We start from the raw sequence: 13,615 nt of genomic DNA on the forward strand, positions 1-13,615 counted from the left end.
ACAAGAAACTTTCAGGGACTGGGATGTAGATATTTCAAGTATCACCATGGATTTTCACGTCTACAAAAAATTACTCAAATGAGTTATTAAGAGGGCAGCAATGGCAGTGGTCTACTCAGGGTAGCTTTTCATCTTTTGCCACTAAAACTGAATCATCCAGTACACAGCAAAAAGCCACAGGGTGTTTATTTTCTTTCTTTCTTTCTTTCTTTATTTTTTTTTTTTTTAAGAGAGTGAGAGGAGAGAGAGAGAGAATTTTTTTTTTAATATTTATTTTTTAATTATCGGCGGACACAACATCTTTGTTTGTACGTGGTGCTGAGAATCGAACCGGGCTGCACGCATGCCAGGCGAGCGCGCTACCACTTGAGCCACATCCCCAGCCCAGGGCTGTTTATTTTCAATTGATTAAGATTTAATGTAAATGAGTAATTTCATTTGAGCTCTAGCTTTGCATGGTCAGCGGGTACCATGTTAGAAATCAGAGATGGAAGATGTTTCCATCATCACAAAAAGCTCTGATTGGTCAGCTCCTAAGATCTGGGGATCTATCAGATTATCAGTTTCAGAAATGTAAAGAACTACCTGTCTCTCTAAGAGAACACTTATTAGATTCTTGTAAAAGGAAGAAAGCACCACATGACCGGCAAATCATTTCTAGGAATATGCCCAAGAGAAATGAAAATATGCACCCAACAAACACTTGTACTTAAATGTTCACAGCAGCATTGTTCACACTGTCTGGAAGGCAGAAATAACTGATGAATGGGTCAACAATAATGGCCTTATCCTCACTGTAGAATATTACTTGTCATTAAAAAGGAATGAAGCACTGATTCACGCTACAACATAGATGAACCTCATACATTGCGCCAAGTAAGTCAGACACAAAAACACACATATTGTATAATTCCATTTACATGAAGTGTCCAGAACAGGCAAATTCAGAGAGGCAGCAAGCAGATTAGTTGCTTGGAGCTGGAGGAGGGGAAGAGTAACAGGGACTGCCTAATAGGTACAGGATTCTTGGTGGTGATGAGAATGTTTGGGAACCAGGATGAGATGACAGTTGCACAACACTGTGAATGTACTTAATTTCCTGGAACTGTTCACTTAAAAATGGTTCACCATGCGTCACATGAATTTCACCTCAATTTTTAAAAATCTGATCCTGATAACTGAATGTGTATGAAATAATAAAAAGAACAAAGAGAACCAAAGAAGAGAAAAACAGATAGAGGAGCCCTGGAAGGGCCAGGTACAAGTAGACCAGATGTCTAAAAGGAAGAGGGGTGGGAGGAATGTTTTTTAGGTAGAATGCTTTCTAGGTGGAATGAAGTAGCGCTGGTGCTGCTCCTGCCATCACCTGGAGACCACTTATAAGGCGGGACATTGAATCATTCTGGGTGGTCACAGCAGATACCTCTGGACGTGCCCATGTGCAGCTCACTTCTGCTGGGCCAGCCCACTTCTGTGTCTGTAGGAGCAAGGAGGCCTCTCCAGGCCCACTGTCCCTGCATACACATCTTTGTCAGGATTAGCCCAGTCCCTTCACACACCTCCCTAGGACAGGCATTTTAGGAAGTTAAGAAAAAGAAGTATGAGGTTCCAGAAGAAGAATGCAGCCTGGGGCAGACTCAGAGACACCCCTAGAGACGGTTTGTGTCATGTGGGGCTCCAGCCTGGCTTTGCTGTGTCTGTATCCCTCTCCAGGTGTGGGTCTGTCCCCCTCCAGCCCTCATGTTACACTGTTCTGCTGGGTCTGTCCTCGCAGCCTCATCCATATAACCAATAATCTCCTATCTCAAAAATGAAAAGTAAAGCCACCATAGGAAGCAATTGCACTTCTGGGCACATATCCAATGGAGATGAAGTGTGTGTGTTCAAGAGACACCTGCACTCCTGTATTTACAGCAGCACTGTTTACAACAGCCAAGATAGACAATCCTCTGTGTGCCCACCAAGGAATGAATGACACTGAAAATGTGATATCCAGACAGTGGAAGGAACACCATGCAGCCTTTAAAAAGGATGGAACCCTGACATCTTTGACCACATGGATGAACCTAGAGGACATTACAGTTGTCCTCAGTACTCACAGGGGACTGACTTCAGGATCCTGTGGATACCAAACCTTAAGTGTGGTCACAACCCTTATATATGATAGCATACCATTTGTGTCTAACCTAAAATCTTTAAGTCATCTAGGATGACTTCTAGTACATAATATAATGTAAATGCTATGTAAGTATTTGTTCTGCTATATAGTTTAAGAAACCGTGACCAGGGCTGTGGTTGTAGCCCAGTAGTAGAACACTTGCCTAGCATGCGTGAGGCACTGGGTTCGATTCTCAGCACTGCATATAAATAACTAAAATAAAGATCCATTGACAACAAAAAAATATTAAAAAGAAATCATGACCTCCCCCCCAAAAAAGACTGTACCCCCCCCAGCTCCTGCGCACCAAAAAAAGACCACACATGTTTAGGGCAGACACAATTTTTAAAAATGGTTTTTGATCTTGGATTGGTTGAACCTGCAGATGTGAAGGGCCAGCTGTACACAAATGGAATAGAAAAGAAGGGAATCCTCTTTTCCTGACATGGATGAACCTGGAGGACCTTATGCCAAATGAAAGAAGCCAAGCACAGAAGGACGCTACCACATGGTCTCTCTTTTGGACTCTGCAGCTAAGCCATCCCTGATCCTCCAGCTGTGGAATGTAGAAGCCAAACTCCCAGAAGCTGAGCAGAATTGTGGCTATGGGGCTGGAGGGGATGGTGCCAGGGAGATGTTAAAATCCCCCTACGAAGAAAACACTGACCACTCACCTCTGGGTCCCCATGGGCTCTGACTTATAGTGTCATTTAGCTGACACCAATTCTCCAGAAAGACATCCGGCTGTGCTGAGCTTAGCATCTCCCCTTGGTGCCTTATCTGTCCTGTAGCAGTGATCCTGAGTTGCCTTGGTCCCCAGAAGCCTCTGTGTCCTGGGTATAACTCGGCAAGCCCTGGCACAGGAAGAGGTCCACAGCCACACTGATCATGCCTCTAGCCATGCCCCCTCCCTATAGGTGCCTGCCTTCTCACTGCCTGGCTGCAGCTACCCCTGCTCAGGTGGCTGGGACGCCAGGTCCCCTTGCTGCTCAGTCAGGCTCTGGACGTTGGAGGTGGGAGCTGCTTCTCCTGGAGGGCTACCTTTGGGCCCTAGGCCACCTCCCTGGGGCCTGGGCTCTGGCCTCACCCTCAGCCCAGGGCAGAACTCTTCCAGTTGGTGGACAGACTAATGCTGGTTTATGGGCATTTACTGCCCACTGGAGGAAGATAGTCAGTGATGGTCAAGTGTGGGTCAGCTGGGGGATGAGGGATGGGTCAGCTGGAAGGTCAAGGATAGGTGAAATGGGGGGTCAGGATGAATCAGTTGGGTGTTCAAGGATGTCAGTTGGCAGATCAGGATTAGTCGGGAGGACTGGTCATGGGGAAGGTCAGGTAGAGGGTTAGGATGGGTCAACTAGGAGATCGGGATGGGTCAGCTGAGGGATCAGGTATTGGTCAACTGGAGGATGAGGGATGAGTCAGTGGTTAGTTAGTAGTTTGGGCTCAAGGAGCCCCAAGGCCCCATCTGGACTCTACACTGTCCCTCACAGGACACTGGGGATCGTAATAAGTCATAGGCCAGCTGGGCTGATGTTGAGAGCCATAGGCCTGAGGTAGGACTGGCCAGCATTACTGCCACTCACCACAGGCTCTGGCTGATCCTCCCTGATCCTCCTCTTTTCTTGTGGTCTTATCCATACCATGGCCTCTCCCTAGAGCCAGGCTTTACCTGTGCCACCCACTTCTCCCAGCACCAGAATCACTGAGCCACATCCTATTCCAGTGGCCCCACAGGTTTCCCCACCTTCCCCAGCCCTTAAACAGCTTCACCACCTTCCTGCTCCTCAATTAAGTAAAATAGGCCAGTAAAATATGCCTGTTTTAACTTCTTGGGTTTCTAAAACAAAATACTATAGGCTGGGTGATTATAGACAACAGAATTTATTCTCAAGGTTCTGGAGGGCTGAAAGTCCAAGATCAAGTTTTTGACAGACATGGTGTCTGGTGTGACTCTCCTTCAGGGATGGCGCCACCTGCTGTGCCTTCCTGGTGCAGGAAGTCCACTCAAGTCTCTTATGAGGCACTTAGTCCAATTTCTGTTGCTATAACAAAATGGAACAGACAGAGTAACTTATAAAGAATAATTTATGTAGCTTACAATTCTGGGCCATCCATACCGTGGTACTGGCATCTATTGGCATCTGGTGAGGACTTCCTGCTGCACCTTGACCTGGGGAGGGCCTCATGTGGCCCCCCACGGGTGTGCCAGAGACAGAACACTTTGCTAACAAAGCCACACCCACCTCGACCCACTAGTGCCCTGGTGACATCAGGGCCTTCCTGACTCTGTCCCTCCATAGACCACCAACACATGACCTTGGGGATTGAGTTTGCAATGCAGGAGACTTGAGGGCCACCTTCAAACCAGAGCAGGCCCTGATGCCATCCCGAGGCTCCATCTCCAAGGCCCTGCCTCCTAACACCATATCTGTGGGGTTAGGCTTCAACACACAAATTTGGAGGGGACACAAACTTTCAGACCACAGCAGGGTCCATGGCTCATTTTTGTCTTATTAGCTATTGCAGAAACCACCAGAATATCCTACTGGAGTCAACCCTGGACAGTCCAGATGCATGCATGCATTCCTCTCTACTTTAGCTATTGCTGCCCTGTCTTGAATATTAACTGCACTGGCTGAAGGACAGCCTTCCACATCCCAGTCTCCTCCCTATGGCCATAACCTTTGGAAAAAGGGTCTTTGCAAGTGTAATAAAGTTAAAGAGTTTTAAATGAGGAGATCATCCTGGATCATGAAGCCAACCATAAGTGTCTTTAGAACAATGCCCAGAACAAGAGACATAGAAGAGGAAAAGCCCCATACATGGGTTTCTTGCCATTCCCCTCAGAGTCCCAGCAAGGATTTTTGCAGGCATAAACAAGCTTGTTGTAAAACTTCCTTCAGAGCTAAAACAACCTTGAAGAGGACAGCAGAAGCGAGAAGACTCCTTCTGTGGATGTTATGGCTACAGAAGGTGCCGTATGTTATCCGTGGAGGACTCAGAGATCAGTGCACAGGACACAATACCCAGAGGAGCTACAGTTCAATACACACAGTGTGCACTGTGCTTGTAAAAGCAGGCAGACAGTCAGCAGGCGAAAGGCAGCCTTGTCAGCAAACGGGACCAGAGCACTGGACATCACAAAGGGGAGAGATGAACTTATACAATTATCAACTCAAAGTGGACTGTGGACTTCAATGAAAAATGAAACTGCCAAAATTGTAGATAAAGAATAAAGAAGAAAACTCTCAGAAGGCAGGGCTGGACAACACACTACTAAATGTGACACGTAGCACATGATCCATAAGAGGAAGCACTGATCATTTGAATGTAATCAAAAGGAAAAAAAAAAAAGCTCTGCAAAAAAGGCCAGGTGAAGAAAAGAGCAGGCTTCCTGTAGACCAGAAGAAGTCACTTGCAAGTTGGACAGCTGGAAGCTTGGGCTCCAGAATATGTGAGGAACCTCTCCAGTTAAAAGAGTTAAAAAAAATATTTGGTTTTTGAACAGGCCAAGCCCTTTCATTTCCGCTTGCCTGACCACTCTGTTGACATGAGGATGGAAGAATTCCCTAGGGTGTGCTACGCAGAGATAGGTAGAAGGGAGAGTGCGAGAGTCTCAGAGCAGAAATGGGTGAGGAGACCTAGGCACTGCATGCCCAGGAGGCAGGGAGCAGACAGGAAGCACTAAACATGGATAAGTCAAGCATGCAGGAGGCACTTAGGCCCTGGACATCCAGGTACACTCAAGGGAATAGCACACCTGGGGCATGCAGAGCTGCCATACAACCAGGGCAGACCCCCCCCATGCAAGCCACTTTCCCTTTGGCATGGCCAGGGGAGCCTGCCCCCGAGTCATATCTGTGTGCCACAGTTGCAGTACCCTCCTGATCCTCATAACACACTGCCCACAGCAAAGGCTGACAGCAGACAGAAACAGCACCCAGGGACCCCTATGCTCAATATCAGCGGCAGCACCTCCCCGGACACTTAAGTCCCTTTCTGCTTGCTTCTCATTTTGTGCTTTAAATCTGTTTAGTGACTTGTGCTATTTGGTCTTTTAAGAGGCCTGTGAGCCCTTTTGTGGCATGACCTGTGGCCTTGATGGGACTTCTACAGGTCTCTGGTACTGTGGAGTTTGGGGGCCACTCCAAGAGCAGTGAGCCAGGGCACATCCCTTCCACTGATTCCGTTCCCCTGCCCCCCCCCCCCCGCCCCGTCAAGGCACTATGTGTTGGCCTGACTCCCAGTTCTCCCTTCTGCAAAGCTGAGCTCTCAGCAGGCCAAAGAAACCCACCTGGTGGAGCACTCTGGACAGTGTGGCCCACCAGAGCATCCCTCCAGGTGTGCAGGGCGCAGGGCTCCTCATGCCCACGCAGATGGGCTTGTGCTTGTGCACAACACACTCAACATACTCACATGCTCAAACTCTTGTTTCTGGCCTGAGGAAATTTATTACCCACGTGGTCTCAAAGCCCTCGAAGGCAGGTCACCTTGGGTGGCCTTGAGGACACCCTACTGGGCTGTGCAGCCTCTGAGAAAATTTTCCAGGCTTCTCCAGCTGCCATCATAATAAAGGGTAAAGGTGACCATGGGGTCTTAGTCAGCTGCTCTGAGACCTAAACCAGAGAACAGGTGTGAAGGTGAAGAAGTCACCCCGGTGCTCACAGGAGGCAAGAAACCAGCCAGGGACCTTGCTCAGTGCACCCCACAGCAGAGCAGGGAACTGATTCTAGGCCAGCGCCAGGGCAGGGGCAGTTCCCAAGTGGGCCATGTGCCATCAGGGAAAAGAGCTGAGCTGAAGCCCTCAGGGTTGTGGGGAAATGGAGGCTTTTTGGTTGTGGCAGTCTGCTGTCAGGCAGAGGGTGAAGCTCAGGCCTGGGAAGCAAGATTCAGGGCTCGGGCAATTAAAAGAAGATGCAAGGCAGTTGGGCTATTGGTCATCTTTATTCAGAGGTGGCAATGGCCCCTAGTCAAACCAGGGCCCCTGGAGGTCAGGCAATGGAGCAGCTGAATGTTACAGAACATACCACATGTCAGTCATACACCCAGGCAGCATTAGTGGGCTTGGATAAGCTATTTGCTAGCAATCTGGGGAGCCCCTGGCATCAGGGCTTTGCAACTGTGGAACCTAGGGATGGATGCATTGTTTGGTCTCTTTACCACCCACTTCTCCCTGAGACAGCAACTGCAATCATCGCAAGAGTGGAAACCATCATCGCTGCCTGATAATTTGCTTTATGCAGCTGCATGAACCGTGTGGATTGACCTGGAAAACTGCCAGAAACTGTGGGTAAATGGCAATCCTGTGCGAATTTGGAGCAGATTCAACAGGAGCTTGGTATGTGTCAGGCGATGTTTAATCTGAATTCCTGGGGCCAGGTGATGGAAGATGTACCAATGGCATGAGAGACTTGGTTCTGCAGCCTGCTCCACCTGCAACATTGGGTCCTCGATGGCTATTTTAGACCCATATGTTGGTTACCCATTTAATGAGGTTACTACCATGATGGCTAGCCTGGGAGAAGCTGAGAGCAGACAGCAGTCCAAAAATGTGTACAGGAGAGGGCCTGTATGCAAGACAAAGGAAGGAAGAAAGGGCCATCAGAGTGTCTTGCATGAAATGAGGGCTGACCTGGCAGCAGGGGTAGATAGCCATAAGAGACAACCAGCCTAATGTGGTCCTTCTGGAGCTGTGGAAGCAGCTATGCCAAGAGCAGCAACTCATGAGAGTGGGCACAGGTGAGAAGCACCCTCTGCTGACATCTATCCACCTAGAGACGCCTGGAACTGACAGCCTGACAGACAGGTGGGCACACACTCCTGCAACTTCTCCTCAGATGGCTTGTAGGTGAGGGGGTTCCATCTGGTGTGACTGATGAACAAGTTTCCATGAGGTTTGATAGACCCATGAGTCTGTGGGCTTGATTCAATGCAACACCTTCATAGGTGAGGAGCACCACCAACAGATTTAGGGGTCTGTGCCTTACTTACTTAGGGTGGTGCAGGTGCTGGCTGTGGACTGGTACAAACAAGATGCAGAGCCCTTCTCCTCCGGGTAAACCACTGCTTCGAAGAGTGGAGTGGAAACTCAGAGCTAGGCACGGCCTCAATGGTGCCATTCTGGGCCTTCCAGAGTTCCTGGGAGGGGGGGCACAGCCTGCTCTCCACACCTACCTCACTACCCAGGGATGAGTACAATTTCATCACTCCTAGGTTTGAATCCCAGATGAACAGATGCTGGGAGCACATCTGAGCAGAGCTGAGCCAACCAGGCCCTGCAGCCACCAGCAGGCCCCTGGCAGATAGGAAGGGCATGTGAAGTTATGGAAGTCTGCTTTGCAGCAGCACAGCATCCAAAGCTGACTGATTTAGCCCTGTAGTCCCTGATTTGGTTAACTAGAGATATTTAGAAGTCTACAACAAAACTGGCATTACTTTAAAATCCCAGCAGTTCTAGAAAGTGCTTCCCTCTAATCACTGGGCATACAGTTGCTGGAAGGGCTGGGTTTTCATTGTTCAGTCACTTGATTTGTGGGCAAAGCTAGGTCTGAATTACCAACATGACAGGAGTAGCCGGTGATTGAGTCAGGGGCAGAGGCCTTGTAGGTGGAATGAGGTCCTTGTGAGGGGGCTTGTAGGCATGGTTCTCTCTTCCCTCCTTCATCAATAAGGATGCTAGCAGGCATCATCTATGGCCATCTATGGCCAGACACCAAGCCTGACTGTGCTTCACCTTGGACTTCTTACCCCCAGAACCTCGAAAATGAATTCATGTTTTGTGTAAATTATTTACTCTGTGGCATTTTGATGTTATTTTGTACACATACCTACACATCTACGAATATGGTGGTGGTTGCTGGCTTTGGTCTGGTTTTGCCCCTGGCTCTGACTTATCATTACCATAGCCTTAACATCTAGAACAATGGGAACATCTTCCATCAAATCACCTGACCTTTCTGTTCTTGGTTCCTGGTATAGCTTTCCACCCAGTCTCTTTGCCTTAATTCACAACCTTTGTGTTCAGTTACATTTATACATGGTTGTCCCTGCTTCAATCATGTCTGTGCAATGAAGTCTCCATAAAAAAACAACCAAACAAACAAAAACACAAAGTAGGGTTCAGAGAGCATCTGAACACTTGGAAGCTCATAGGAAGGTAAACATCCACATGTCAGGAGGGTGGAACACCCCAACCCCACAGGACGGAAGCTCCTGCACTGGGGACCTTCTAGAACTCACCCTGTGTATCTCCTCTCATTGATATTGGTATCCTTTAAAATACCCTTTATGGTAAACTGGTAAATGTAAGCATTTCCTTAAATTCTGTGAGGACTCAAGGGAAGAATTCCTAGTGATGAACTTGACTATGCTGTAAAATGCCACTGGAACTCAACTTTCTCTATCAAACGCCAAGGAGTCAAGCCGACTCTCTCATAAGCTCTGGGTTGGTGCTCAGCCAGTCAGTTTTACATGAGATATAAGCAGCCCCCTTAGAGTTGGACATGAGTTGTCTCAAAGTCTGTGGCCCAGCCCTACTCCAACTTTCTAACATGAGCCACACCTAAATGTGAACCTGTTCTGAATGCAGAAACAGACTTCCAGTGGACACAAGGCAAGAGCCTTGAAAAGGTCATTAGCACAAGTTGCCCAATTTATATAACTTATGTCTAAATAATGGCTCAGGGAAATGTAACATCTGATTGGATTAATGTGCACAGTTGAACCAGGTGCTGTCAGTCTAGCTGTCTAATTGGATAAAACGGTGACAGCATGTCAGCCAGTCAGAACCTCTCAATGGACCTCCTGTTCCAGAAAAAAAGCAGGTTATGTGCAGGAATGCCAGTACTTTTCAACATAAGATGACCAATAAATAAAAACCAAGGTGTTTGATAAATTGAAAAGGATTCCCTATCATTACTGAAAACGTTTTGCTGATATTGAACAGTTATCTTTTTAAGCAAGCAGTAAACTTTGAATAAAGTAATAACTGAAGCCAGGCATGATGGTGCCTACCTAATTTAATCCCAGAGGTTTGAGAGGCTGAGGCACAAGGACCAGAAGTTTGGGGCCAGTCTCAGCAACTTATCGAGGCCCTAAGCAACTTAGGGAGACCCTTTCTCAAAATAAAAAATATAAAGGGCTGGAGATGTGGTTCAGTGATTAATTGCCCTGGGTTCAATCCCCCAGTGCCAAAATAATAACAAAAACAAACAAACAAACAAACAAAAAACACCTGACTGATCATGTCTCATCCTGATAAAGCAAGACCTCTCCAACAAAAACCCCTGCACCATGTATGATGACAAAATACATCATTGCCCAAGTGATAAGAAAGTCCAGTTTTAGGGGCTGGGGTTGTGGCTCAGTGGTAGAGTGCTCACCTAACATGTTGGAGGCCCTGGATTTGATCCTCAACACCCCATACAAATAAATAAATAAAATAAAGGTAGTGTGTCCATTTACATTTTTTAAAAATTAAATAAATAAATAAAAAGGAAGAAAGTCCAGCGTGACCTGGAGCAGAAGCTCCTGGAGGGATAATCTAGTGGTCATGCTGAGGAATGCTGGAGATGGAATGTGGACCAGATGGACTCTAAGAAGTTCCAGGGGCCTCAGAAGTTTCAACTTTCAATGTTTTCAATGTCTGGGAAATTGAACTGGAAGCATGGGGTGAGTGACTAATGAGGAAATAGGATAAAGAGTGGCTGAGGGACAGGTCTGAGAATGCTTTACCCTGAGACCAGCCTATTCCAGGAGGGCCCTGGAGGGAGGACTGAGGCGGATCCAAAGCTGGGCAAAAGGGTGACTTGCCTCTCTTGTTTGAATTGATGAGTGAAAACAAGCAGTACAGTTAATCATTGATGAGGCAAAGCGTGCTTGGGCCAGGGTAGTTAACTGGGTGAAGAAGTGAGTAGGTTTAATTGCTTACACACTAGGTTGAACAGAGTAGCAACTGTGGCGGAAAAGAACTAGAAAGATAAGTGTTGGTTTAACAAGATTTGTTTACACAGGTTGGTGTGAAGAGCTGAGTGGGTGACTCACCTCAGCCTCTCTGTCCTGACAAAATGTTACTTTCTTTTTTTTTTTTTTTTCTTCAAAACATTACTTTCTACTAATACAGTTTTTAATTTGTTTTAGGTGCGGTTAGTTCATATTTTTAACCCCACAGCATCCCTCTTCTCTAGGCCATATGGGGAAAGGAGTTATCTGACCATCATAAGGGATGGGAGATTCCTTTAAATTATGGCTATTTTCCAGATTCCCAGAACTCCCAGAAAAATTCACCATTATCACCATGTAAAAACGCAAAGCACAGTGCTGGCTTCTAGAAGGTTCTTGCCACCTTGATAAGCGAGGAGAGGGTAAGAACAGGGCTGAAAGGAAGTGAAGGAATCCTGCAGAGGCGAGAGACTGAGGGCCACGCACAAACTGATTGGCCCTCACATGCTGCTGCTGTTGCTGGGAGCTTGGAGATCAAACGTGAATATAAGAGGCAGGCAGCCGACCGACGTAGCCCACGGACCAATCAGAGTGTAGTCTGTCATCACGCCACCCGGTGGCCAGCCAATGGGAACACAGGAGGTTCTATAAAGGTGGGCTGGCTCGGTAGTTCCGACAGTGAGAGAAAGACAGAAGAAGTACTAGAGCTATGGCTCGAACCAAGCAGACAGCTCGCAAGTCTACCGGTGGCAAGGCACCACGAAAGCAGCTGGCCACCAAGGTGGCTCGCAAGAGTGCACCTGCAACCGGAGGTGTGAAGAAGCCACACCGATACCGACCAGGCACTGTGGCCCTGCGTGAGATCCGCCGCTACCAGAAGTCTACTGAGCTGCTGATTCGCAAGCTGCCGTTCCAGCGCCTGGTGCGCGAGGTTGCGCAGGATTTCAAGACCGACCTGCGCTTCCAGAGCTCCGCTGTGATGGCTCTGCAGGAGGCTTGCGAGTCCTACCTGGTGGGGCTCTTCGAGGACACCAACCTGTGCGCCATCCACGCCAAGCGCGTCACCATCATGCCCAAAGACATCCAGCTGGCCCGCCGCATCCGCGGGGAACGGGCCTAGGCCCTAGGGTCACCCACTTCGTGCTCTGTCACCCCAAAGGCTCTTTTAAGAGCCACTCAATAAGTCGGAGAAAGTGGCTGTACCACTCTGGGGTTTCTGGACCACAGAGTTTCCTCTCCTTTTGCTCCCTTCTGTCTCCCCTGTGTAACGTTTAGTTAGGCTGGTTATGTGTATGGGGTAATTCAAACTTACCCAGTCTGCTCCCAGTTGAGTGCCGAGTTATGAGCTTTGTTTCCAACAGGTTGTCCTGAATCTGGCCTTGACGCTGTTCCAGATGGTAGAGCCAGGAACTAGTCTGGGTCAGTGTTACAGGAAGCCCCCCAGGAAGCTCACTGGGATCAGAACACACCACTCTGCAGCACAGCAGGCTCAGGGAAAGCCACTATCTACACCTGCAGCCCTCTAAAATCCAGAGCCAGCGATGCTCACCCAGAACAGGACATCTACACCCAGACATCTACACAGCCCTGGAGATGCCTAGCCTCACAGGGCTCTGTGGCCCTACTGGTCCCTACTTCCTCTGTGCAGCCCTAGCCTCCACTTCTTCACCTGACCCCTCTACCTCCAGGCACGGGCTTGGTGAGTTTGGGTGGGGAGTGGCTTTGGGGGTCAAATCCATCAGCGGGTACTGAAAAGAACCTCTTCCCACCCCAGGCCCAGGGGACGCGATCATCTGCACCTAAGCCAGGACCCCAACTCCTGCTCCCACTCTCCACCCCTCAGTAATGATAAGGGAGAGCACCCCCTTCATCTCCCCACACGTCGCCAGCTCCCTTTTGCTTCGCCACCCTGAGCCCGCGCTGCACACTCCTCCAAGCGACCTCCAACCCCACTAGGTACCGCTCCCTGCCTCTGCTGCCTGTCCTATTAGCCCCTCCCCCTTTCCCCAACGGAGAAGCTTGTGCAGCCTGGGGTCCTCACCTTTTGCATCTTCTCCTAGTAGGGAGCCACCTCCTTGCCCTCCAGGCAGATTTCCTCACCGCACAGCAATCTCTCTATCCTCCCCTGCCTCACCCCCGCCCAGGCTTACCTCCGCCCTCACCCTCAACTCGGACTAGCCAAGCCCTTGCTTTATTTCCTCCCCTTCGAACCCTACCTAGGGCTGGCGAGGCCCAGCCTCTATCTCCTCCCAGCCTCTATCTCCTCCCGCGTCCAGCAAGCCCCGCCCCATGGCAGAGGCCCCGCCTCCATCTCGCTCTCCCTGCAAGTCCCGCCCCGTGGCCCCTGCCCCTTGCTGACCCGCTCGCCCTGCTGACGCCACAAAGACCCTGTGCCGCACTACCCCGGCGCCCCCAGGCCCGGCGGTCACCCCATGGACTCCGCCGCGCAAACCCAGCCTTTCCCAGCCGCGTGTGTGCGTGCTGGGCCTGGGCGCCGGGCGCAGTGTAGGGCCCTCT

General features: G+C 49.2%; 1 protein-coding gene across 1 annotated transcript; it reads left to right on the forward strand.

Annotated features, from left to right (window-relative positions):
• The first annotated feature begins 11,807 nt into the window (after positions 1-11,807).
• Positions 11,808-12,218, forward strand: H3-4 (H3.4 histone, cluster member). The gene has a single exon (XM_076856244.1). The coding sequence runs from the start codon at positions 11,808-11,810 to the stop codon at positions 12,216-12,218; it is 411 nt and encodes a 136-aa protein (XP_076712359.1).
• The last annotated feature ends 1,397 nt before the right edge of the window (positions 12,219-13,615 follow it).

This window comes from Callospermophilus lateralis, chromosome 5, assembly GCF_048772815.1.
Source record: "Callospermophilus lateralis isolate mCalLat2 chromosome 5, mCalLat2.hap1, whole genome shotgun sequence".
In the NCBI taxonomy this organism is placed as follows: Eukaryota; Metazoa; Chordata; class Mammalia; order Rodentia; family Sciuridae; genus Callospermophilus; species Callospermophilus lateralis.